General features: G+C 42.9%; 1 protein-coding gene across 1 annotated transcript in view; it reads right to left on the bottom strand.

The window, feature by feature from the left end:
* Nucleotides 1-355: 355 nt before the first annotated feature.
* The window catches only part of Thegl (theg spermatid protein like), a 41112-nt gene continuing 13930 nt past the window's right edge, over nucleotides 356-27537 (bottom strand). The window contains exons 2-9 of the mRNA XM_021163713.1: nucleotides 17850-17883; nucleotides 15914-15979; nucleotides 13103-13231; nucleotides 5882-6019; nucleotides 4367-4469; nucleotides 2419-2550; nucleotides 1005-1180; nucleotides 356-678 (exon numbers count right to left, since the gene is read on the bottom strand). Coding sequence (XP_021019372.1) covers nucleotides 564-678; nucleotides 1005-1180; nucleotides 2419-2550; nucleotides 4367-4469; nucleotides 5882-6019; nucleotides 13103-13231; nucleotides 15914-15979; nucleotides 17850-17883 — 893 coding nt within the window. The 3' untranslated portion in view covers nucleotides 356-563. The remainder of the gene's footprint in view (nucleotides 679-1004; nucleotides 1181-2418; nucleotides 2551-4366; nucleotides 4470-5881; nucleotides 6020-13102; nucleotides 13232-15913; nucleotides 15980-17849; nucleotides 17884-27537) is intronic.

Genomic DNA, 27537 nt, shown 5'->3' with positions numbered 1-27537 from the left:
CAGTTGCCATGTAGATATCTCTTTTCTCTCCTTCGTGGTGAGTGGCTATGAGCATGGAGCGAGGCAGTAGAGACTGATAAGTTAAAGTAAGCTGTTCCCTAACAAGGACTATGAAATGCTCTCATCCTATCCAAAGAAGCTCTTCACATCTCATTTTTGTAGGTGGCGAAGGGAGACGGACAAGGCCGCTCTAAGAAGGACCTCGATGGTCAGGACTTTGTAGAGAAGGGCTGGAGACAGAATTCAGGAGGTAGCTGAGAGCAAAGCATGAGAGAGAATGGGAGCAGTGCAGTGCAGCGAGGTGCCGCAAGGGGGCCACCGAGATCCCAGTCTGAGGAGGGATAATGAGGCAGGCACTGCTTTCTCTTTTATTGCTGGGTAAGGTCCCCAAACTTGGTAGACAAGATCACACACGGTGCCATCTGACGCTCACAGCGGTGTTTTCTGGAAGTCTCATGTCTGGGAGGTGATCGGTAAGATGTAAATACCAAGGCTGGGAACAAAGTTATCTGTCGCACGGTCTAGATACCTAACTTGTGTCTACCTGGGGTGGCTTGCCGTAGTTAACGCACAATGGGTTCCGCCAGCTCCTTGACCCTGTCGGAACAGTGTGCTTTTAAAGCAGAAGGCTTGACTTTAAAGACGTTCGGGTCGTAGTATACAAGGTTCGCTGGGCTCCTGGAATAGGAGAAAAAGAAACCGACCCTATGTGAGGAGAACAGAAAAGGAACTGACATTTCCCAAGCACACCCTCGCCCCCATGCTAAGTAATGAGCATATTATTGTCCCATTGGGATTTCAAGGCCTCCATTAAACAGGTAAGAAAACGCAGGGTCAAAGACGCTATAAGCAAGATCTAGGGTCTGCAGGCTGTCATGTTCCAAAGGATTTGCTCTTTTCAAAAAAAAAAAAATTATGGTTTTGTTTTGTACTTTAAATCAACTTTCCCCCTTTCTCCAGACCCCTAGCCCTTCCTGTCCCACTTTAATCTTATATTGCAATACCTTGTGTGTGGATTAGCTAACTCCTGGACTCTCTCAGACACCTGAGAATGAGTCGCAGCGTAAGATACAGGCCACCGAGCATCTCGGATAGGGAGATAGTCTTCATGAACACGCTTGGATTTTGCTAGAAATATCGTTCTTTTACTAGGATTAGCAAGTAGGGCGGCAGGGGCTACCTGGAGAAGAAAACAAAAAAACAAAAAACAAAAAAGACACAAATGCCTTCCCAGAATTCCCTGCGTGCCCTGTCTTCCTCTCATTTCTCTCCTGCAACACTGCAGTAGTGCTCCCTGCTAACCCCTTCGCCTCTGCTCTTAGGCCGAGCAGTCCAGCCTTGCTCAGATGGCTGCAGGAGAACCGGCAGCAACTTGCCTCCCCCATCCCCACTCCATCGGCACAGCCCCCCACCAGGCAAGTACTTTCTAAAGCTAGGTTGGAGCACACCACGCTCAGGTGCTAGCCCCCTCCGAGGAACCCTCGTTTTGCTGACATTGGAGCAGGTTCCTTCCCGTATCTGCAGAACCCCCATGAAATCTGAACCCCACGTCTCTGACCTCATCTTTTCCCCCTCTCCATCAGGACACTGTGACCCTTGGCAGCCACACGGGGCCTCTGTTCTAGCTCTTTCTGCCTCAGGACCTCTTCATTTGCTAGTTCTGTGTGAGACATCTTTCCTCATTCTTGGCTGAGACACATATGCCTTGTTTCTAGATTCAGACCTCAGACCCTCACGGAGGGAGGGATTCCTGGTCTGCAGAAACAGATCATGCGTTCTAATGGGCCATCTCTGTGGTACTTATTCAATCTTCCTTTCTGTTTGTCTGTCAGAGACCATCTTACAAGCCCGTGTGCTATACAACTGAGCTTTGCCTCAAACCTGAGGTCCTCCTGCCTCAGGATCCTGAGCACAGAGATAATACATTTTTTTTTTTTCACCGTACCTGGATCACTCAATCTTCCTCATGATATGTATCTACAGCACAAATTTATTTGTCTATCATCTGCTTTTTCCATTACACTATGAACTGCTCAGAGGAGATTGTTTGCCTATGACCTAATAGGTGCCAAATGAATACATGTTGCCTGACTATTCGCCTCTTGTCTGACTTTGAAAGGCACGTCTTCCATATTGTTTCTTTATTGGTAAAAATGAGAAGGCTGTTGCATGGCAACCAGCCAGTCCTCCCTGTCAAGAGCAAAGACTCACACCCAGCTCACTAACTTCAAAGCCCACATTCTTTGCCCTCCACTCCTCTGCCTTCCTCCTTATCACATTGGTAGTCCTCCCTTCCCATCATAGAACACGTTCAACATTATCTTTTCTGATGATTTTGGCCTAGGCCTTGTGGAGGCAAAACAGCATCTTAGGAGCAATCAGAGAGCAAGCCAACAAGGGAAGGTGGGGGTGGCTTACGGGGCGGATGGGCAATTCACTCCTTTCTCTTTCATAGCATAGGCCCTCTATTTTAATCCTTGGGTGGGCAAGGTCTACAATCCTTGGGGTTGCAACAGCACTCAGGGTAGAGAAGGAAATCTTGGTTTCCAACTAGGAAAGAAAGAGAAAAACGGTACGTAAGTGCGTGTCCAGTTCAGCATTATAAAATATGGTCTGAGCTCTTGACTGAGCTCCAATAGCTCAACAGAAAGGATGAGAATCCTTCAGTAATTCTGGAAAGGATCAAATTCCATCTCACTCAAACTGGACTGTATGGGTTCCACGGCAGCTATACACAGACTTAATTTTTACATGGCAGGCATGGGAGAAACAGCCAGCGAACCAGCCAGTGAGGTGACATATTAACTCAGAAATCCGTGGTATTGCTGATCCTTGGTGGGATGAGTCAGGAGGTAAAGTGCCTGTCATACAAAGCTGATGACCTGTGTTCAATCCCCAGGACCCACATAAAGACAGAAGGAGAGACTGTCTCCATAGGGCTGTCTTCTCACCTCTGAAACTGCGCCACGGCATGGTTGCATGTGCGCATGCGTGCACCCGCACATCGGTAAATAGTTGTGGTGAAATTTTTAAAAATAAAACACGAGGTTGGCCAAGAGAAGGTGTGGCTGTATTTATTGTATGTGTGCACCCAAGCGAGAAGACTGTGTCCTAATTTTTTAACCCTTTGAGGAAAGGGGCTTTCTGCTTCACAGATCGCCACGGTGAAGGACATTTGCCTGCGCAGCTGTCGTCTAATTGGACGTACTGTTTGGCGTACTGTTTCCGTCCCTGTTTTGCTGACGGAAGTGCCAAGACATTGGAGGCTCAAGAGTGTATGTTTATATAACTAGGAGGCGGCAAAGCTGGGATTCAAACCGAGGATGGTGCATGTCTCAACACCATGAAGACCTAATTGAGCATTTAAAGTGCCTCGTTTGAGTAGAGCTTTGTTTGCTACGGGGCTGTAGGTGAACTGAAGGGCTATGTCTACTGCTGCCTTTAATTAAGCCTTTCAGTCAAAAGGGAATTAAAGCAATCAATCATTAGTCAATTACACAAAGTAAAACAGGACAAAGAGTAGGAAGACAATGGGTTCTAAGCTTTCCGTGGAATGCAGAAGTCCTGCAACAGCCAAAACGGAAGTGAAAATGTGAACGACAATTATCTCTTGATGGCTCCATTCTCTTCTGGTCTGTATGTTTAATAAAGGAATAAGATGACAACTTTATTATTTGTAGTAAGTTTTAAACTATTAATATAAAACTGAATGCATACTTAAGTGTGAATATTTGAGAGAATTGGGTCTGTTATATGTATAATTGAGGAACTGAGTGAAGATTGTGGCGTTAAATAAAAGATTTTGTGATTATTCTCAGGACATTAAAAAAAAATAATAACTTGGGGCTGGAGAGATGGCTCAGTGGTTAATAGTACCGACTGCTCTTCCAGAGGCCCTGAGTTCAATTCCCAGCAATCACATGGTGGCTCGTGACCATCTGTAATGGGATCCGATGCCCTCTGCTGGTGTGTCTGAAGACAGCTACAGTGTACTCATATAAATAACATAAATAAATAAATCTTAAAAAGCAAATAACTTCATTTGCAGCTGGAGAAATGAACTCGCTCAGAGAACGGAGCTCAGAACCTGGGTTCAATTCCTGGCACCCACGGAGTGGCTTGTTTTCTGTTCTCTCTGTAGTAAGTTGGGGGTGGAGGTGGGAGGATAGGGAGACGGTAGTGAGGAGTTCCACCTACAATACAGTGGAGCCACCAATTGCCATGCCTCCCCACCTTGATGGGCTGTATGCCTCAAATCATGAGCCCGAGTAAACCCTCCCCAAATTAGCCTCTTGTCGTGTATTTGGTCACCGGAGAAGTAGTAACCCGCACAGAGCGTTGCACGCTAAGGTCAGCCACCACTTACGGTCTTTGGAGGAATGTAGCTGGGATTGGTGCCTTTGGCTATGGACAGTCGCAGAATCCGGGGAGAAGGATCAGAGTAGCGAACGGTGCCTGGTACGGTTTCTCTGAGGGGGCGATACGCAAATGGAGACAAAATGTGACCTTTGGCTGGAAGAACCGTAAGAGCTCCTTGCTACAACCAGCCTACAGGTGTGCGCATGCTCTTTTCCCACACGCAAGCGAGACCTTTTTTTTTCGGGGCGGGGGTGGGCGGGGATGGGGGCGGAGGGGACCAGATTGCTGTTTCTCACTTATCCACAGTATGGGATGCATTTTATGTGTCACAATGTATGCAAATATTCTTGTATGTACAAAAGTCCAAGACACCACTTCTATGCCTCATTCTGATTTAATTCTTCAAAAGTTTGATTTCATTAGGGGAAAAAAAAAATCCTAGGATTATAATGTCCCATTTTGGATGGGTCCTGACCTACGGCCTGCCAAAAAAACTCACTTCCTACCAACACCTTATATTAGTTCCCTGAAATAATTAGTCCCCTCAGTCCCCACTCAGGATGCTCTGTGGACCATTCTCCTCTGTAGTGTAGTATGTGATAGTCCTTGTCTTAACTCTCAGACACTTAGCCAGTTATCACAGGCTGCGCACCATATATTTCTTTCTCTGATCAAAAATATACCAAGCAATCAGCAAATCTACAAACTTACCATGGCAAAAAGCTTTCCTCAAATAAGTGATGCCTTTCTAAGGATACCGAGCTACAGCTCTTGTTATTATAATTAAGATAATTAACATACATAAAACACACCCTTTCAAAGTATACAACTAAGTGGTTTCCAAAATATCCACACAGCTCAACCATCAGCATTAACCTGAGGGTATTTTCATCAACCTGAATTCATATAGTCATACAAAGACCCAGAATAATCGAAAATGATCATGAATACAAAGAACAAAATTCAAAGGCAGTTCATGATTTCAAAGTCTACTAAAAGGCACTGACAATCATGATGGTGTTATTGCATACAGACATTTAGGACCTGGAGGAAGGTTTGGCAGAAGTAAAAGTTTGCACGTCTAGTCAACTGGGTTTTTGACAAGGATATGAACGGCTCAGTGTATGTTTGAGTTTGATTTGCTAGTGTTCTGTGATGCATCCGTGAACATGTCTACTTGCAGGGGAGAGTGGTTTTGTAGCTTTTACATTGTGTACTGGATGTTTCTAGGTGCTGTAGATTACAAGCAGGAGCTGTCCTACCAGGCTGAGAGACTCCCTTTATTATCTAATAGCGAGAAGCTTTACTGTAAACTTTTTTGCTCCAGTATACCCAGTCAGATCTGAGTGCTGCTGTCCATCCCCTCCACCCCCGACCACCCACACCTGCTGCAGATATTCAATGGTTTTACCCAATGTCTTTGGATATGAACAGCCATGTCCGCTCAGGCTCAGACCCACTCAGACTAAAGCTGTGACCCTTAAGCAAACTCCGGATTTCTGCAGAGCTTAAGATACTCCACCTCTTTATCAGACTTTGTGCTTTGAATCTGTTGGGTTTGGCCAGCTTCTGGATCCGTTTGGAAGGCCGGGTAACCAGCGCAGGAGGAGAGATCTCCCAGATAACAGACTCTCTTCCGCAGCTGTAGTAATATTGAATTCTGCAAATAGCAGAAGAGAAAGAAAGAAAACAGAGACATATGAATTCAAATTATTACAGGCTTCTTCAGCATTGATCCCAGGCTGAGGAGAGCAGCAGGAAGCTTACATGTGCACTACTGGGTAATTCTCTTCACGGGGAAGAAGTAAGTTGCTTTAGAAATCGTTACAGCTGTCAAGTTTTCAGTTTCTATTATTCTACTCTAAAATAGGTAGTTTTCCTGCAAATCTTCCAAATGGATAAAAAGGTATATTGATGAAAGGAGATGGTTAGCTCTTTTTAAAGTCAAATACTTCTAGGAGTGGTGGTGAATACCCATAATCCTGTGCTCAGGAGGCTGAGGCAGAAAGATTCCATTTGAAACCAGGCTGGGCAAGACACATGCACACAAACACTCCATTGTAAAAGAAGAAGAAGAAGAAGAAGAAGAAGAAGAAGAAGAAGAAGAAGAAGAAGAAGAAGAAGAAGAAGAAGAAGAAGAAGAAGAAGAAGAAGGAAGAAAAGGAAAGAGATAGGGAGGAGAGGGAGGGAGGAAAAGGAGGGAGAGAAAACATCAATTTTACAGTGGACCCCAAAGCTACACTGACCGTGCTTCCAAGCTTTCTGTGACAGAACACGAAGACGTCGTTGGGTGTACCATATGTTAACTGAAACAACAGACTATGCTGAGCTCATTATCTGTCTTCTTTCTACAAAGTCAGACTTTGGTGGCCCTCATAATGGGCAGGTGGGAGAGGAGGCAGGGTCCACCACCAGGGGAGAGTTTGCCAAGATGAAGCAAGCACTGGAAGCCACGCATCTCACTGTCTTTTAGAAGACTGTGAGCTCCCACGGACATTTTTCCCCCTAGCGGTTTTCTTCTCACCCTGTTCTTAGTTAAACTGTGACTTTCATGGTTTTCTGGGTTGAGAGCAGGAACTAAGCAGTAGATGGAAAAATATGGAAGATGTTTGGCAGCTTAGCGGACCAAACAGTCCATCTGGAGTTAGAGACGGGGTGGCTCCTTTGAGCAAGAGCGGAACTTCCTTCTCTGTTACAACAGGATCAAGGATTCCTAAGCGAAAAGGGACGGAAGAACTTGATTTGACCAAAACGTTGCTGACAACTACACCCACACTGCAGCCTGCTCTTGTGTGGCTTAGCTTGAGAGGAGGAACACATAGGAAAAAGTCCCCACTGAGGATAGCAGAACTATGGGAAAACTGAGGAGAGTAGGCGATGGAGCCTCATCAGATGAAGACTTAGAGCGGGCAGAATTCATACAATCCTATATGCTCAATAGAGAGGACACAAGGATCTTTCATACAGACAAACCAGAGGCCATTATATGAGAACTCAAAGAACCCTTTGGACAAGGGTGACTTAAAAAGCAAAAATGAAATGCATTCTCTTTATCCTGACACTGGAAGATTAGTGCAACTCTCTCCCTCCAGCAAGGAAACTTCTTTTTGCAGCTAATAGAGATGATCAGGGAAGTGGTCAAGATGCCAAACCTGACTAACAGACCTACAATGAAATCCCTGTGCTTGAGGCTCAAGGGACATTATGGAAGAGTGGGAGGAAAGACTGCATAAGCCAGTCGACCAGGCCGTCTGTCGTGAGGCTGTGCCTTCTATATATGACAGGGAGACTTCTACACATGACATCTCAAAACTATGGTAACCTTAACAAGAGCTTCACAATGACATCGCTGGCTGACATGTCAGTGGGAAATCTCACAAGGCCCAGGCCCTAAATGAAGAGCTTACAGGGGAGAGGGAAGATCAATCTTCTTTATAGACAAGCCCACAAGTTAGAGAAATTATCCAACCCTAAGAGGTCAGTCCAAAGCACAAAACACATATGAACAACTTTTAATGGACTCATCAGACTGTAGTTACATCTATTTACTGTTCCATACACACACACACACACACACACACACACATATATTATGCCATACATTTGAGAGGGAGTGGGGGAGGAACATGGGACATTTAAGTGAATTGAGTGAATTTGGAGGAAGGAAGCAGTCCTTTAAGGTTTTTGTAGACATGTGTAGCAGAATTTTTCTCCCAATTAATTTAAATATTAATGCAACAAGAAGTCTGTGATTGGACAGGGAAAAGGGAGGCAGGGCTAAGAGTTTCAGAGACAGAGACAGGGACAGGAAGAAGGAGAGAAGGAAGGAAGATGGAAGAGAAGAAAGACGATCCAGATTCTGTGTGGCTTTAAACAGTCACAGGTAGATATGAAAGTCATATACGGATAGAATAATTGGGATAACTTGTCTAATCTAGATGGGTAGCTTGTATCATTATCAATTGGCTCTGAAATGATGGTGTAGGTATCTTATGAATTGAGAATTTATTGATATATAAATCTGACTGATTAATTATAAGCTTCTAGAGTTTTGATTTACTGGGTTAAGGATTTGTGACAACTAGCCACAGGGGGTAGTTGGCTGAGAAAGTACAGGCAGCTTTGAGGCAGGCAAACCAGAGCTGAGAGGACCGTTGACTGAGGTTAGCCAAGGCAGTGAGACCACTGGGACAGAGAGTAGCTGATAGCGAGGGATGGTACCAGTTTTTAAACGTTCCCTGCAACAGACATGTATACATTTCAATTCAAATTCTTTAGAAGATTTTCTTCTGTTTTTGCTTTTTGAGACAGGGTCTCACTATATAGCCTAGAATGGCCTGGGACTCACTAAGCAGACCAGTCTTCATAGAGGTTCAAACTCAGAGACCTGCCTGTTTCTGCCCCCAGTGCCTGGATTAAAGCTACCTGCCACCACACCTCGCTTATACTAGATAATTTGATGGTGCATGAATGTGCTGAAGGGAGTAGATTAAATGCCTCATGTCTGTGGGAACTTAGCCTTAAATATCTAAAATCAGACAAATGCTGCAGACTGGACTCAGTTGGTCTCTCAACCCTCGGGAGAATCAGGGTCCCGGTACTCGGGTAGGCAAGGAGTCGGCAAAAATGACAGACATGAACACAGAGAGTGCTGGATCTGAATGTAATTTCTCAAAGCAAACATCAGACTTATATTACAGAAGAAAACAAGGAAGTTAGGTCATACATTAAGGTCATTCAAGGTACATTGAGATTATCTGATGCAAAATGACTCTACAAGAAACAGAGAAATGCATACATAAAATTTAGCAGGAATCAGGCAGTATTTACAGCTGGGATAAAAATCAGTCCTACCTAAGGCCAGCTTATTCTTAGAACCCAGGAGCAAGGGCTTTATGCCCTGGCCATAGTTCCAATTCTAGTCTTTTGTATAATTCACCTTCTTCCTAGGCCATTGTAAACTCCTGTATATGGGAGTGAGTTAGTTGTTATTTTATGTTTCTGTAGGGAACCTCCATTTAACAGGAATCCACCAACTTTCTTCTAATATGTAATGTATCTGCCATACATGACTGTAGTGAGAATTCTAAGTTTACTTTATTGAGCTAGCCATGAGATTTCTAATTCTTATCCAGTAAACTGCAATGCCTGATTTCTTTCACTATCTCTCTGTCAACATTGGAGGCTTTTCATCTGAATGAGTAGCATTTTTACGAAATTCAAAGCTCAAGGTCGGCTCAACAATTGCCTAGGATATTAGAACACTGGTGGAGGTCAATCTAACTTAGCTATTTGTCAAATCATTCCTTGGAGGCATTTATAATAAAACAATACTGAAAGAAAGCACTCTAAATACTTCACTGACTATCGAAAGGACATATCTGGACCACATCCGTGTTATGGGACCAAAGACTCTCCAGGAGACAAATTTCTGTGAAACTTTTTGCTTCTGGAATACAGCCAAGCTTTTGGACTTGTCACGTAGACTCCACTGGAGTGGATGTGGCAGACAGAGATTCTAGCTGAGTGTGATGACACATACCTTTAGTCCTTTCACTGGGGGAAAGGGGTGTAGATTTCTGAGTTTGAGGTCAACTTGGTAGACAGAGCAAATTCTACAACAGCCAGGGCTATATAGAGAGACCCTATCTCAAAACAATGATAACAGCAACAGCAACAACAAAAAACAGTTAAGAAGGCAAAACCATAACCCTAACAATTTGTCTAAATAAATGATGAAATATATATATATATATGAATGTATGCACAATTTATTATTTTTTTAAAATAAAGTCTTGTTATGTAGCCCAGGCTGGCCTCAAACTCTGCATCCTCTTATCTCAGCTTCCTGAGTCCTGGGATTAAAAGAGTGTACCACCATACCAACTAATCTTTTTTTGTTTTGTTTTGTTTTTCGAGACAGGGTTTCTTTGTGTAGCCCTGGCTGTCCTGGAACTCACTTTGTAGACCAGGCTGGCCTCGAACTCAGAAATCCGCCTGCCTCTGCCTCCTGAGTGCTGGGATTAAAGGTGTGTGCCACCACTGCCTGGCATCAACTAATCTTATTTCTTTCTTGAAGAAATTTTAGGAAAGTTTTAAGAAGGTCTAGAGACCGAAAAGATTAAGATTTCCTTTTCCTCCCTGTCAGCCCATTCCAGATCTCTTCCAGAGTCTCTTTTGGGTCCACAGAAGAGAAATGGATTTGTTGCAATTTTACCTTGAAAGCATCTCTAAAAAGTGGCAAGCCCTCCCAACAGTCATTGTGTCTTACGTACAATTTCACAAGATGTTTGCTGAGTTGTTTATAGTTTGTGATAATACATCAAACAAACATGATGGGGAAATGCCACCTGCTGGGAAAGATGATGACATTAATCATGTATAACTGACAATGACATTAACCGTGTATAACTGACATTCTCTTGGTTCAAACAAATGAGATAATTTCCTTTAAGGATTTTGGAAAACTGTTTCAAAACTTTAAAAACAACAACAACCACCAAGCACATCAATGTGTGCAGCCTATGTAAACATCATTTCTGAAACAAAAGTCTACTCCAGCCAACATTAGATTGGGAAGGAGTCCTGCGGTGCTGGAGGGTTTTGTGTGGCAACCTCCAACCGGGAACCCAGTGAGCCCGAGGTAGGTAGAGAGAGATAAAAATTTGGAGGCCTTGAATCACAGGAAACAAAACCCTTAGAAGATGATGTGTTTAGGGAAGGATACCCAGTGGGGAAACCACAGAAGCTGTTAGGGAGCAGCAGACAGGATGGAAACAAGGACAGAAAAGATCCAAGACCCCCCTGAGACCAGCGAGAGGAAGGGCACGGCCAGTCCTCTGAGGGAACCGGGGCAGCTTTCACAGACCCTTTCAGCTTCTAAAATGTCTCCCATAAAACAGTTTGTATATATGTTTGCCTGGGGAGGACTATTTCTCCAGTTCCTTAGTTGTAGTTCTTGGTGTAGGTTTGAGACCTCATGTCCCCTCACCTCACCCCATTTCCATCCACGTTAGCACCTCTATTGTTGTCCTTGAGAGGTCAAAAATTTGAAACAGAGCAAGGAGGGGCATAGGGAAATGTTTGGAGGGAGGAAAGAGGAAGGGAATGATATAATTATATTAATTATTAATCTCAAAAAAGCTAAAAGTATTTTTCTAAAAAAAAAAAAAAATGAAGTCCCTGGCTTGAAGAATTAAGAGCCTCTGTAAGAATTCCTGAAAGATAACTTAAGAAGGTGTTTTCTTAAGTAAAGGAGATGCTGGGGCCAGATGTGAGGTTTAGTGATAGAACCCTTGTTTAAAATGTGCAGGGCCCTGGGTTTAACACCCAGGACCAGGAAAAAACAAAATAATAATAGTAATAATAAATCATAATAATAACTTTAGTTTTTTCTGTTTGTTTTCTGTGTATAAGTGTTTTTCCTGCACCCATGTATGCGTATCAAGTACATGCCTGGTGCCCACGGAGATCAAGAGGGATTTTAGGATGCCCTGGAACTAGAGTTTAGAATGGTTGTGAGCTACTATGTAGGTTCTGGGAATTGAAACCAGGTCTTCCCGCTGGAGCAGTAAGTGCTCTTAAGCATAGAGCCATGTTTCCAGTCCCTCAAGAGAAAACCCTTTAAACAGAAGGTAAGATGCACATGTTGTGCAAGCCTGAGGACCTGAGTTTGGGTCCTGCACCCCCGTAAGTAGGTGGAAACAGTTATTCACCCCACCTGTTGCCCCAGAACTCTATGAGGCAGAGACAGACAGGTCCCTGGGACTTGCTGGCAACAAATCTAGTCCCAGGTGCAATGAAAGGCCCATTTTCAAAGAAATAAAGTAGGGAGTGATAGACAGGACAGCATAGATCCTGCTCTGGCCTCTGAACAGACACACAGGCAACTCCCACCCCATGTGAGCATAACATACACACACATTAAAAAGCATTAATGGCCAAGGCATTAGGAAATAGAATACAAATCTTCAAGGCTATTGTTAAAACTCATCTTGTTCCAGATAAACTTACCTGTTAGAAATAGGTTGGGGAGCTGGGCACGGGTGGCACACACCTTTAATCCCAGCACTTGGGAGGCAGAGGCAGGCAGATTTCTGAGTTCAAGGCCAGCCTGGTCTACAGAGTGAGTTTCAGGAAAGCCAGGGTTACCCAGAGAAACCCTGTCTCGAAAAACCAAGAAGGAAGAGGAGGAGGGAGACCACCATTCCAACTGAAGTGTCCAACAAGGCATCTTTACTCTTGCTCAAAGGGGTGTGCCCAGGAAGGAACTGCCAGACAGGAAGTGCCCAAGAAGCACAAACACACCGAGGCAGGAAGTGCATTTGATTTTTATTCTAATGTGATGTCTGTGTCTTTTCCCCATTGGCTGGGGTCCGACCTCACAGTCTCATTCAGTTGTCTAGTCAGGAGAGTACAGATGCACAGACAATGGAGGAAGGGGAAGGAATCACTCTGAGTAAATTGGAGTTTTACCAGGTAGTAGGATTAAAATATTTCCAAGTCTTATAAGGTGAGAGAGGCAAAAAGATCTTAATTCCTTGTCCTAAATAAAAGTTTTTATAGTATTTAATAGAAAAGATTAATTCGCTACTTCTTACAGTGTGAGACAAGAAACCACCCTATAGCACAGTAAGTTTGGATTCTGGGTTCAACAGTTTACAGCTGGCGAGAGAGTCGGGCTCTAAGTTTGTTTTCCTTGCGGAGTCCTGATGAAGCACCCTGATGGTTTGCCAGCACCAACCTGTTAGGGACATAATGTCGGGAGACCAGCCTGGGCTGAGCAAGGTCCTCAATTCTCTTGGATAGCGTAGCTTTCAAAGCAGCCTCAGAAACAGGGCGAATGGGATCTTGATTTCCCCAAAACAGCCTCCTGTTAACGAAGCAGAAAAGTAGAATATGGTTTTAAATAAAATCCTGCTGACAAGCAACTCAAAGATGGCTCCTAACACCTGTATAGATTTGCCTTCGAGAACCTTCTCTCTCTTTTATAATTGGTTATATATATATAATATATAAATTATATAATAGATATAATATATAATATATAATATATACAGTACACAGTATACAATATATAATATATAAAATGTAACATAATTTTTTTTAGTGCTAACACACATGCCAATGGCATGAATGTAAAAGTGTTGTTTCTCTTCTTCTGCCACGTTGGACCTGGGCATCAAACTCAGGTTGTCAGATTTGGCAGTAAGCATCCTCACCTGCTGAGCCATCCCTCCATCCTCATCTCTCATAGAATTTTATAGTTTCCTCACACCAGAAAGAAATAAGCAATGCACACTAAAACAAAAATGGATTAAGATAGCTTTGTCTACTGTGTTTAAGAGCAAATGGTAACCTTGGGTCAGTGAGATGGCTCAGCTGGTAAAGAGGCCCTTGCTATACAACTCTGGTAACCTCAGTTGGAACCCCGGATCCCACAGTGCAAGGAACAGACTGAGTCCCCAAAGTGTCCTCTGGCACACACACACACACACACACACACACACACACATGCACAGGGAAGGGAGAGGATATAATTACTATAAATTTGATGGTTAAATTAAATAAAATTAATAGGTTAAAATGAACCTATTACAGATAAGATAGATCAGTTTTGCCATTTTGAAATTAGCAGTATAATTTGTAGTCAGGTTGGGCACATAACATCCACACAGTGCTCCCTTTTTGGGTGAAACTCTGCATCAGGTGGTCATAAAATGAAAGGGTAACAGAATAACGTTAATTGCAACCCTTTGTGGAACATTTACTGTGTGTGCCAGGCCCCATTATGAGTGGTTTAAAGACATCTATAACACTTAGTCCCACTAGCCCTGTGCAACAGGGATGCCTGCTGTTCCAGGCTGAAGAAGAAACTGAAAGACAGTATTTACCTGATAAAGAACTAGTTCCCAGAAAGTACAAAGAGCACTTGAGATTAAGTAAGAAGACAAGAACTCCAATAAAAACCTGTCAACAATCTCTGTGAATTTGAGGCCAGCCTGGTCTATCGAGTTAGTTCTAGGACAGCCAAGGCTACATAAAGAAACCCTATCTCAAAACAAACAAACAAGCCCCCCACCACTAAAACCAAAACCAACAACAAAAAACCCACTACCAAAAACTTGTCAAGAGTTCTAAACAGATGTCGCATCAAAGGAACTATGTGAAGGCAGCTGTAAAACATGTTCAACACCTTGTCATACAGGAACTGCACTTACTACAGCGAGCTAAGGTTACATGCTTCTTAGAATGGCTAAAAGCTAAAACGCTGGGAATACTAAAAGCTGACAGAAATAGGAGAGACGATAGGGACTTGAGTCCGTGGACAATGAGGACAGAAAACAATCCAGACACACGTTCCCTTTCAATGTTAAATATACACTTAACATCTGATTCAATAACTATGCTCGAATCCCAGATACTTACCCAGCTGAAGTTAAAAAACACCAAAACCTGTACATAAACCTTATAACAGCTTTGTTCATAATTGCTAAATATTAGCACCAACCCTTCATATAGGCCCAATGATAACCCGAGGTTTCCATACAAAGGAGTGTTACTGGGTTCATGGGGATATGTTAAAAGGAAATGAGATTTCAAAACATCGACATACATGGAGAAGCCGAGAGTGTCTTTTGCCAAGTCAAACAGGCCCCCGTGGAGTTGTACCTCAAGATTCCAGCTATATGGCATGCCAGAGAAGGCAAAACTGTAGAAGCAGAAAGCAAATGGAAGGCTGCCCTGGGTTCAGAGAGGGGGAAGGGAGGAAATCAACAAAGGACAGAGTGGGTTTAGGGCAGTGAGCTATTCTGCATCCATTGTTTGTCAAACCCCAAAGAACCATAGGACACTAAAAAGTAAACTCTAGGACTGTATGAATGCTGACTTCTCAATTGTAACAGTTAACCACACCATTAACAATGTAACTACATTAACACTTAGTGACTAGCAGGGAAGATTGGAGGAGAGGAGTAACTAGACTCAATTTTTCTGTACATCTAAGACTTCTCTAAGTAACATGCAGGGCTTCACTCGGGAGCCAGAGAAGAAAAAAGGAAGTCCTTTAGTCAAGTGTGAAAGACCGTGGTCTGGGCTGCTGGAGACCCAGAGAACATCCTAGGTGAAGGCTCCGAGTCTAAATGAAGAGTATGCCCAGAGGCTGCCAAGGTGGACTTGCAGGATGGACACAGGAGTTTCAAGGGAGTGCAGAGTCACACCTGGGGCAGTGTTTCTCAAAACTCTGTTTATTAGAAGCATCCTGGGAGCTTCTGAACACCCCCAAAACTCTACCCCAAACTAATGCAATCTGATTTCTGGGTATGGGATCCAGTAGTCTTCAATCCGTATCAAAGCCCCCTACATGCTCCTCATTTGCAGACAAATTCGGAGACCACTGACCACGGTTAGCTCTTCATGTCTTGAGTCCCCTTGGGTTAACAATATTGGCAAAGTGAACCCAGTTAAGAAGAGATAGCGGCTGCACCTGAGATGCTTATGTGGTCGATGGAGCCAACACAGTCATTGCAAACACAGCCATGTCATATTGCCTTACCTGTCTGGAGTTCCCCATTGCTTTTTCGGTTTAGAAAGATCTTGAACTCTTTTCCTAGAATAAAAACTAACAAATACAAGCCAGTTAACTCAGAGCATGCTTAAGGAATATTTTTACAACAGACGACTCCTAGTCCAAGACATTTTCTCTGGGGAGAGGTAAGTGGGGCGTCTTAGGCTGCTGAGAGGGGGTCTGAAGAGATGGCTCGGGGAAGTGGTTAAGAGTGTGCCCCGTTCTTGCTGAGTACCCGAGTTCAGTTACCAGCATCTAGGCTGGGTGGTTCACAACTACCTGTAACTCCAGTTTCAGGGAATTCAGCTCGAGAGAGCCTGAGCCTCCGAGGGAACCTGTACTCATGTTCGCATGATGATACACGCACATAATGGAAAAATAAACTTCCAGACCCTTTCTACCATCCCCATCACAGCCACCAGATGCACTGGTATCCATGGCCCCTGCCTCCACACATGACCTCCGGTACTCTTCTCTGGTTACAACGTGGCCGTTTCACTGATGAACTTGCAACAGCTATCGTGATATTCACTAGATCAAACCTTCAATATCAGTCAGCACTCTAGCAGGTACCACTGATTGGAGAGGATGTGAAGGTGGGACGTGATAGGGGCAGAGGTGGAGACGGTGGTGGTGGATATGATCAAAGCATATTGTGTAATCCAGCATGGGGGGGCAATCTAGTGTGCGAGTTTCAGGCCATCCAGGGCTATATTGTGAGACACTGTCTCAAAATAAAAGGGGGGGTGTGAGAATAAAGACATAAGAATAAAGGATACTTTAAAGAAAAAATTATCCTGAGAGATACCAAGTTGTTCAACTATTGTGGACTAAAAAAGTCTTACTTCCTGATGGGAGGTGGTGACACACACCTTTAATCCCAGCTCTTGGGATACAGAGGCTGGTGGATCTCTGAGTTCCAAGACAGCCAGGGGCTACACATAGAAACTCTGTCTTGAAGAACGAAAGAGAAAGAGGTGTTACTTCTAATAATATAGACTACGTTTTATATAGATACACAATAAAGACATGAATATGCAACAAAGGAAAGGGCCTGCTGGCTCTAGAAACAAACTCTGGGTACCTTAACAGGACAGGGAGCACAAGTGTCATATCCAGTTGTAGGTGGCTTGGTGACACTTGCGGTGAAGGGACTGTACACACGAACTTCAGAACTAACTAATGGGATGCACTTCTGGAAAGTGGGAAGAGGCAATGGGTAGTAAGTGTAGTAACTTCCCAAGATGAACACGAGAAACCCGAGCCATCTAACTGGAGAACGAGCTGGAGGTGTTTGTTTATTCCGCTGCCTCCTGTGCCTTGGTTAGAAGCAGGGAACACTGGGATCTATTCACCTGCAGTTTCATGCAATCTAAGACACAAGAAAGGGCAGGTCTAGTATGAAATGTGCCAACCACGGTGTCCCAGCCGCTCCTTGCTGGGTCTTTCTTCTTCTCTGTTTAGTTTTATTACTTTTTAAATATTATGTGTATATGAGTGTTTTGCCTGCTTGTACCTCTATGCGCCCTGTGCATATGGTGACGGCAGTTGTCAGATCCGTCGGAGCTGGAGTTACAGATGGTTGTGAGCGGCGATGTGGGTGCTGGAATCGAACCTGGGTTCCGTGAAATAGCAGCCAGTGCTCTTAAGTTTTGAGCCATCTCTCCAGCCCCTTTCTTACTTTCGTGTGCGCTTTTTTTTTTTTTTTTTACTTTGGTGGTGGGTTGGCTTTAAGGGAACACTACGACTAAGCTACATTTCCCCAGCCCTTCTTCTTCCCTCTTCCCACTGGAACTGTGATACAAAGGGAAAGCAAGGGATCTCCCCAGAGGCCCCAAGGCAGGCGTCTGCTCCAGGAGTCAAGCGTCTGGCTTTTCTGGTCACCAGTTCAGGGATGAGAGTGCTATTATCCTCACAGTCTTACCATTTCTTTACAAGGTCACGGGTAACTGGGTGTGCTAAAAGAAAATAAAAGCGAAAATTAGATTCAACAGGAATAAAAGATACAAGATAACATCACAAATCAAAAGAGATCACAAAAGTAACGATTGGAGAAATAATATTGGAGTTAAATACATCATGCCGTGTACTAAAATAAACCAAACACAAGTCAAGGGGTTCATGTTTTTTAAAGCTGGGCTGGAAAAAAAAAACGATTTAATAACTGAATTTTAATTTTCTAGGGTTAAAGTTGACCAAGTAGATTAAAATATTTAAAACCCAAAACTTATGTGTGTGTCCAATAGAATATTATTTGGATGTAAAGAAAAATAAAATATGATATTTGCAGGAAAATGAATGAAATCAGAATTGTACTAAGCAAAACAACTTATATGCTCATGAGGACAAAGATCACTTTTTCTTCTTATATGCATATATTAAAATTTAAATTTTATATATGTGTGTGGCTGTGGGATTTGCCATAAAATTATGAGAGGGAACCATAGAAGGCAAAAAAAGGTCTCAAGGAAGGGGATAAAGAAGGTAATTGACTATATTATCAGCACAGAGTCTGACAGGAAAATGGATTTGGGGGAGAAGGATTGGGGAGGAAGATCAACAACAAAGATGTCGCAAATGCTGAACTGCGACCTATTGCTTTGCAGGCTGCTAACTTCAGTTTTTGTTTTTTTTAACTCTGCGTGTAAAACAAAAATCTATAGAAGAAACAAAACAGTCAATAACTATCGGACAGCAAACAGGATAAATGTTTGCCAATGTTAGATATTTGAAGGCTACAAAAGGACAGAACAGGAAACATATTGAAATATGCACCAAGACTTAAGCAAGCTAAGGATATGAGTCAAATTCAAATATGAAAATTCACAAAAGGCAAAAAAAAATTTTTTTTTAAATCGAGCTTACTTATAATCAAAACAATGAAGATGAAGAGTGAGATTTTTTTAAAGCTATCAAATTAGTAAAATGTCTTGGCTGGAGGTGAATGAGATGCACACCCCATGCACAGAGGGCACCAGTTTTTAAGTTAGTGCGCTCTGAAGGGTAAGCTAGGATTGTGGGTCAGCAGAGGCTTCATGCTTCGTGACCCAATTCCGTTTCTAGAAACGTACCCTGAGGAAATCGTTCCAAATGTGGGCAAAGATGTATGAAAAAAAAAAAAAAAGACTCAGTGTGGTGTCTTTGACAGTGAGAAACTGGTAAACTAGAGATATGTAAACCAGGAACCAAGTAAATGAAAATGCAGGCATAGAAGTTCAGGGTTTTGGTAGAAAAATGCGGTCAATTATAAGCTCGCCATCTCCGGAGACCTGTCAAAATAGGCATCATAATGACAGACTTTTCCAGACAGAGTCTCTTTGTAGGAGCTTTCAATCACATCTGAAGGCTCAGAGAACACAGTCTGCACTCCCCAGTGTTTTCCAAAAAGGAGAGCAGGTATATGCTGGCATCTGGGAGATACTGTTTCAACTCCAGCTTTGTTAGTGTCTTCAACTACATGAACTTGGGCAATCAAATTAAGTTCTGTGAGATTCATTTTCCCTCTTTCAGATTGGAGGAGAATAGATCTGTGAAAAAAATCTACGTAAAGATCTGTGTGAATTTGATCTGGGTAAAAATCAAAGATAGGTCAGACAGACAGATACATAGATACATAGATAGATAAGATAATAGATAACTCATTGACGTGTGTGCATGCAGGTAAAGCACCTTGTATATATGAATGGTAATTTAAATTACTACTTACAACTTTAGTGTACCAAAGGCTCTATTAGATCACTGTGAAAGAGGAAAACTCCAGCCAATGGCTGCCTTAACTCTTATGTGCAGTATGACAGATGTGGAGAGAACACAGATCAAAGTGCCTGTCCTCTCAAGGAGGTGGCAGCCTGATGGAAGAGACCTGTGGTAAACTAGAAAGATGAGAGTGTCAGAAGCCATCTAGGAGAGGCTAAGGCTAGCAGGTGGCTTTCCTGGAGGTGGCCCATGTGCAAGGCCTATGATGGGTGAGCACTGAAAGTCAAGGTCCCAAGACACCGAAGATTGCTTCTTGCTGCTGATATGCCTTTTTCCTGTCACTATTACATAATCTACTGTTTCCTGGGCATCACCCCACCCAGTGGGGCAGATTTCCTGCAGATCAACATAAAGATGAACTTTCCTGAATTAACACTGTTTAGATGAATTAATGATTTTATAGAATTCCTAATTTGATTAAAATAATTTTAGGAAGAAAATTTTCAGAGGTGGTTTTTGTTGTTTTCCCAGAAAGATATAACAAAGTTTGAATCAAGAATGGAATGTGCCCACTCCTCACAGAATGGTAAGAAAAGGCTGCATAATAAGGAATAAAATGAGCTTTCACAATTACACTAAAATAGGAAATAGACTTGGGATAAATTTGTGATCAAGAAAAAAAAACATTCATTCTAGGTTGGATCCAAGGATGAAGCCACAGGTGTGCACTAAGGCAAGGCCATGGGAAAGTGTGGCTTTGAATTTATAATGAGCTTACAGAATGAACGATAGCTTTGAACTTACTACTGACATCCTTCTGTGACTCCCCTTTTGTGTAACATTTTATCTATGAGTAATTTTCTAGAGAACTTTTGTCTAAGAAGCTGTTTAAAAAAAAAAAAAAACAGAAAGAAGAATGAAAGTGTGGCATTTGGGGCTCAGCCCCATCCACCAAATGTATATATCTATAAGTGTGTTTGTCTATCTGTATGTATACACATACATATATGTGTAGGTCTGCGTACATGTATGTGGAGTTGATGAGACAGGCAGTTGGCCTGTGCATGGGTGTGTGTATGTCTGTATGTGTTGCCTGTATAAATGATGTTTTTCCTTTGTTTTCTCTCTGGTTCATGAAGAGTTAGAGTTCCAAGCCTCTTGTCTGGTCAGTGAAAGGTCCTTGAGCCTGAGGATAAAGAAACCTGTGCTTATTGAAGCACAAAATAGAAAGAGAAAGGAAACCAGCACTTATTACAGCACAAATAGTCAGATTATCAGGCCAGGAACCATCAGTCTTTGACCTTCATCTGACGCTGTGTCTCAGCTGGTACCATTCCCCTAAAGGTCCAGGCATGCCCTGGCACTCCGGCATTTTTGGTTGTTCTTTCTAAGGCTAGGCTCATTCTGACCTAAGGAAAGGAAGCGGGTACTTTACGACACTGTCGTGAAGCTGCCATCCGCGGAAGCTGTGGCTTTTATCCCCTGGGCTTTCCCTATGCTACTAACTGGCTCTCAGCTTCAGATACACAGGTCTATGTTAGTTTAATGCTGAATCCATCCAATGGATTATCTGTAGATACCATTAATAGGAACAAATAACAAAACGGTTACTCGTTCACGCTGTGTCTCTCAGTGAGCTTCACTTTTCATAGAGGACGCCCTTGAGGTTGCCTCATAACCTGGCAGGATGTACTAGCTCTGCGGTGGCCAGTGGTAGGCAGTGTCCCAAGCAAAACAGCGCAATATCTTTTCCGACGTGGTCTGCGGATCAGACTCACCTGGCGATCATTTAGAAATCCTGGGTCTCAGCCTGCATCTCAGATCAATCAAATCGCAATCTCTGGAGATGGGACACAGGTGTTTTTTTCTTTTTTTTCTTTTTTTAAGATTTATTTATTTATTACATGTAAGTACACTGTAGCTGTCTTCACACACTCCAGAAGAGGGCGCCAGATCTCGTTACGGATGGTTGTGAGCCACCATGTGGTTGCTGGGATTTGAACTCTGGACCTTCGGAAGAGCAGTCGGGTGCTCTTACCCACTGAGCCATCTCACCAGCCCCCGACACAGGTGTTTTTAAAGGAGATAGATTTGGGGGTTTTTACAAGGTTGTGTTATGGCTAAGAGCAATGGCTCTGAAGTCAGACTGACTGAAACCAAATCCTGGCTCTAGGCTCTGACCTTGAGCCTGTGGACTCCAGCTCTCTGTTAACTTGGTGAAATGGGTCCACAGGGTAAGTGAAAATTAAACAAGACGGCGTACATATAGAGCTGCGTGGTGCCCAAACAGTAAATATCCAGCAAATGGAAGCCACAATTCATTTCCAAAATGTGTAAGTGAAGATGTTTAAGTTTCCACAAATTAAAAAAAGAATGCACTTGTAAGCCGAACTGTGACCATGCCCTTCTTTCTATTCCCATCGACTTGTGTGTATATGTTTTCCACCCATTTGAGGTTGCTTATATGAATACACACAGGAAAATTTAAATTAACAATTAATTCAAGGAGGGAGGTAAACACTCATGGGAGAAAAAGAAAAGTCAAACAGAACCGGAGAAAGCACAGAAAAGGCCAACACAGTGTCACATGCGGCGTTCTGCCCTGCAAGCCGGCTCACCAGCTTTCCTTCACACAGAGAGTTCCTTTACTCCTGATGTCGTTTTTTTGGTGGTTTCTAGTCAACTGAAGGCTGGAACTATTAAATAGAAACTTCTAGAAGTTGGCAATTTATACGTTTTAAACAACTTCCTTTCATTACAACATGTTACAATTGTTCAGAAAGACTTCCGTTTTAATCTCATACTACACCTAATTTATTTAAGTCAAGCTTCACCATAGGTCTTCTACATTTTAAAAACCATACTGTACATCAGTTGAGGACAATGGGCGTTCTCGGGCATTTGGAGAATGTCTTAGAATGTCTTCCCTATGGACAAGAGGGGAGCTATTGCGTTAAAATGGGGGTGACTTTTGGAGGGCTTCAAGAGCCTCGCTAGCTTTATCTTTTGTTTTTATTCTTTCATACAGATTTTTTTTCATAATATGTTACTAGTTCTTTGAGAATTATGTACATGTATACACTGTATTTTGATCATACACCCTACTCCTTGCCCTAACTCCTCGAGTTTGCATGCTCGTCCATATCTCATACATCATTGAAGTTCAAACATTGGGAGGAGGGTTCAAGGGTTGTACCGGTTTGTGGACTTTGCTGAGCAGGTCTGGGTAGATGACGTCTTGGTCTTCTATATTTGCCTTCCATGCACACAGGAGAGGCTCCGTGGCCTCTGGTGCGCTGACTTTCCCCTTGTCTGAGATGTGCTGGCACTGTTTGGTAAGGATCCTCTTACGGAGGAGGCTGGCACTGTTGAACATCCGAGGCGCCTGGCCATGGGCCTCCAGAAGCTGCAGGAGATGGGGCTTCACGATCTCAGGGCACGCAGGTCGCAGGCAGGTTGGTTGCTGCCTCAGGGTCGGGGGAGGGAGTGGGGAGGTTTTGGTAGTAAGGAAGGGAGGAGGTGGGAGCAAGGCGGGGCTTGTTTAGGCAGCACCTTCTGTTGGTCAAGTATTGACATACTGACATCATAAAATTTGTCCTATGAGATCTTAAAGGTGTCACGCAGGGCACAGATTAAAGCACTGTTGACCATGGAAAAGTGAACAGAATTTCTATGTTCCTATTTTAAATATATATATAATCTGTATGGGGCAAGTGAGTGTGTACATGCCTAAAGAGGCCAGAAGTGGGTGTGGGGTGCCCAGAGCAAGTGAGTTGAGAACCTGCTGGCTTGGGTGCTGGGCTCTGGGGTCCTAACTCCTGCCCTCTGGAAGAGCATGAGTCATCTCTCCAGCTCCAAGAAGTTACTCTTGAGGTAGTTCGGGAAGTGAGATTAAACTCAGAACACTGAGGAAGTTTCCAGCTAGGTACCACCAGGGAACATTCTTAATGTATTCCTAATGTATTTGAAAAAAGAGGTTTTCTTGCATAGGAGTTTCAGAAAGAACCTATTCATCACTTTCTAAATGACAATAAACAACCGTCAAAGAAATTTGGTTAGCTTGAATAAATGCAAGAACAGGATGGTTACATAGTACTCCCCTACAAAATCGTGATTTAAAAATGGGAGAAGAAATTTAAAACAGATTTAGAAAATGACTGGAACTCACAGAGACCCATCTGCCTCTTGTTTCCAGAGTGCTGGGATTAAAGGCATGTGCCACCTCGCTTGGCTTAAATTTTATTTTATTTTTTTAAATCAACATTCAGCAGAATAAAGGGCATGAGCTTGTAGAATGAAGAAAAAAGAGAATTCAGTTGTCACACGAACAATTTCCAGGGAGAACATGAAACGCAGAGCTCCTTGTGGCCCAATGGGATGCAAACAATGAAAAAGATTGGCGGCTACAACCATTGGGGGAAATAAAGGAGGGACAACGGCAATGTCTCCTGATCCAGTCTAAATGCCCCACTAGTAGGAAAGCTAGAGACCAAGTGTGATGTTCTCAGAAGCACACAGTGACGAAAAGAATTTGCTCTGAACTGAAGCAATCCTCAATCTAAAAGGGTGGTGTGCACAAAATAAGGCAGTGGGGAGCACAAGTTAAGATTCTACAAAACATGCAAAGAGTGGTCTATTTTAGCGAATATTTCTAATGAAGAAACAATGTATCATAAAGACAGAGCAGTGAGTGTTAGTAATAGTCCCCAAATGTGTGACCCTGTGTCCTAATTGGAACAATTAAAGGATAAAAATAATTTAATACCATTTTTTATATACTGTCTAGCCTAGCCTAGTATTACCTAACTAACTAGCCCAGATTAGCCTTGAATTTGTGATCCTTCTGCCTCTGTCTCTGCCTCTTTAAGTATTGCAATAAGAGCATGCACCATGAATCACTTTCTAAAAGAGATGCAGCTTTGAGATGATTAGGGAGCTTAACTGTATATTGTGGGTTTTTGAAAAAATAACTAAATTTGGTTATAGTAATGGCATAGTTATTGTGAAGTTTTAAATCCTTAGCAATTAGAGGTATTTATGGGCAAAATGCCATGGTGTCTGTAAATTTCCCTAAAACAAATTTGTCCTGCAGGATGCCCCCCAAATTTGGAGGAGGCATTGAAGAAAATGCCTAAATTAAACAGGATTGCAAGTGGGCAGTAGTGAAGCACAGGCCTTTAATCCCAGCACTCTGCAGGTGGACCTCTGGGAATTCGAGGCCAGCCTGGTCTACTTAGAGAGTTCCAGGACAACAAGGGCTACACAGAGAAACCCATCTTGATTTTGTTTTTGTTTTTTTCGGGTGTGTGTGTGTGTGTGTGTGTGTGTTTGTTTGTTTTTGAGGTTTTTTTGGTTTTTTTCGAGACAGGGTTTCTCCATGTAGCCCTGGCTGTCCTGGAACTCACTTTGTAAACCAGGCTGGCCTCGAACTCAGAAATCCGCCTGCCTCTGCCTCCCAAGTGCTAGGATTAAAGGCATGTGCCACCACTGCCCAGCAGAAACCCATCTTGAAAGAACAAAAACAAAACAAACAAAGACTTGATTCCAAAAACCTATTATTGAAACTAGATGATGGATACACAAGTTTTTATTATTATTATTGCTTTATTTGTTTATTTATTTAGTTAGTTATTTAGTTAGTTAGTTTTTCGAGACAGGGTTTCTCTGTATAGCCCTGGCTGTCCTGGAACTCACTCAGTAGATCGGGCTGGCGTTGAACTCAGAAATCCAACTGTTTCTGCCTCCCAAGTGCTGGGATTAAAGGCGTGTGCCACCACTGCCCGGCTTTATTATTACTATAACACTCTATTTTGTGTATTTGAAGATTTCTTAAAAAACAAAACAAAACAAAACCTGAAAAAGTGTGTTCAGTGTCCCAGAGTGACGCTAGTGATGTTAACTATGCATGTCACACAAACAAAGATCGGAACAAAAACATTTTAAATAAAATACTAGAAATAAATATTTTCATACAGTTCCAAGCTGCCAGGAAATACATGCCCACTAGTGCCACGGTGGCCTGATGGTTATGGGGGTAGCCAGCCGGTCTCTGAAGGGATATGAGGCCTGTTCTAGAAGAATTACTTCATGCTTGGGACTATAAATTTGGTCGAAAGTCCATAGCTCAGGAGACCCTAGGCACGAGGGGAAGCTGCCATTGTTTTGTTTAATGGTCATACTGGCTCCAGGAGCTTCTTTTTGTGGTAGGCAGAAGCTAAACCTCAGAGTCTAAACTGGTCAAAGGGCCAAATAGAAGTAACTGAACAGTTGTAGACTGGTTTATCCAACACCCAGGAAGAATGTAAGAGCAGTCAGGGTAGAGAGCCGGTACGTTCTGGCTTCTGGATAGAACAGAGCTGTTTCACACAGGTTTTCAGCAGCTGTGGGTACGGGTGCAGACCAACACATCAAGCCAGTCACCATTCCATCATGGACGGGGGAGGAGCCCCAAACCCCACCCCTATTGAGGAGACACTAGAAGTTGATTTAGTGGGAGTCACTCTACTTCGGGGTCTGGAAGCTGGTAGATTACTCAGGCCCCAGCAGATGGCATGAGCAAATTGGACTCTGGATTATTGATAATAACAATTTTGAAAAATAGGACATGAAGTTAGGAAAGAGATGAAACAGGGCTCACAAGTCCCTAAACTCACAGAGCTCATGTGCCTCATGGCAGGAGACAGTAGCGGGTAAACATGAATATCACATACTGCATGAGTGCGTGGATGCTTCAAAAATTAATCTCAAACAAGGAAACCTGTGGCTGGGGATGGGTTTTTTAAAAAAGGCAGAAAAAGAAAAATAATTCTAATGATGTCACTTATTGTAGTGTTTTATTTTAGTCTCACGTGGACAGCTAAAGACAATTATGAATACACATTTGCCTATTGTGTTTCTCTCTAAAAGCTTACATATTTAAATAGGCAACAGACCTTAGCAGTGATGTGTACAGCAGAAACAACTGTATTAAAACACAGGCTCCCTGCAGGTTCTCACTTGAGTCATAAATCAATTGGTCAGCTGTGGTATCCCTAGTACACTGTAAAGCCAGTACTTGAGAGGCTGGGGCAGGAGGAGTTTCAGTTTGAGGTTAGTTTGAGTTTTGTAGTAAGACTATCTTAAAAAACAAAACAACACCAAGAACAAACTAAATAAGTCAACAATTAAGTAACAAACCAAGCCAGGCAGTGGTGGTGCGTGCCTTTAATCCCAGCACTCAGGAGGCAGAGGCAGGCAAGTCTTTGTGAGTTTGAAACTAGAGTGAGTTCCAGAGCATCCAGGGCTAAATGAGAAAATCTGTCTCGAAAAACCCAAATAAATAAATAAATAGGCGAAGTGGTAATCCCAGTCCTTGGGAGGCAGAGATAGACAGATCTCTGAGTTTGAGGCCAGCCTGGTCTACAGAGTGAGTTAGTTCCAGGATAGTCGGGGCTACGCAGAGAAGCTCTGTCTCAAAAACTATAAATTATAAAGATACACACACACACACACACATATATATATATTACAAACTTTAAACACTAAGGGTATATATAACAAATTATAAACACTAAAGGTCTAGTGCTCTCCCCAACAATATCCAACTTTCTCCTCTCGTAACTGAATGCTCAAGCTAGAACCCCATGACTCAAGAGCAGCAGGGTTTCTTTGGGGACAGCAGGGAAGACTTTTACCCATCCAGTCTGTCCTCTTGCTTACTGACCTGCAGCACAAATACATTGGGGCTCCCTGCCTCTGAAATGTTTCACTTCTCCTGACTTTCTCCCATACAATGCCAGTCCTGCCTGGTCCAATTGGTCAATGCAAGTGTTTGTACAGGCTTTGAAAGCTGGTCCCAAGATTCCTCATCTGCAAACCAAAAATGGAGAGAGAGAGAGAGAGAGAGAGAGAGAGAGAGAGAGAGAGAGAGAGAGAGA

Source organism: Mus caroli, chromosome 5 (genome assembly GCF_900094665.2).
Source record: "Mus caroli chromosome 5, CAROLI_EIJ_v1.1, whole genome shotgun sequence".
Taxonomy (NCBI): domain Eukaryota; kingdom Metazoa; phylum Chordata; class Mammalia; order Rodentia; family Muridae; genus Mus; species Mus caroli.
The sequence above is the reverse complement of the archived record's forward strand: the minus strand, read 5'-3'. Positions and strand labels throughout refer to the sequence as shown.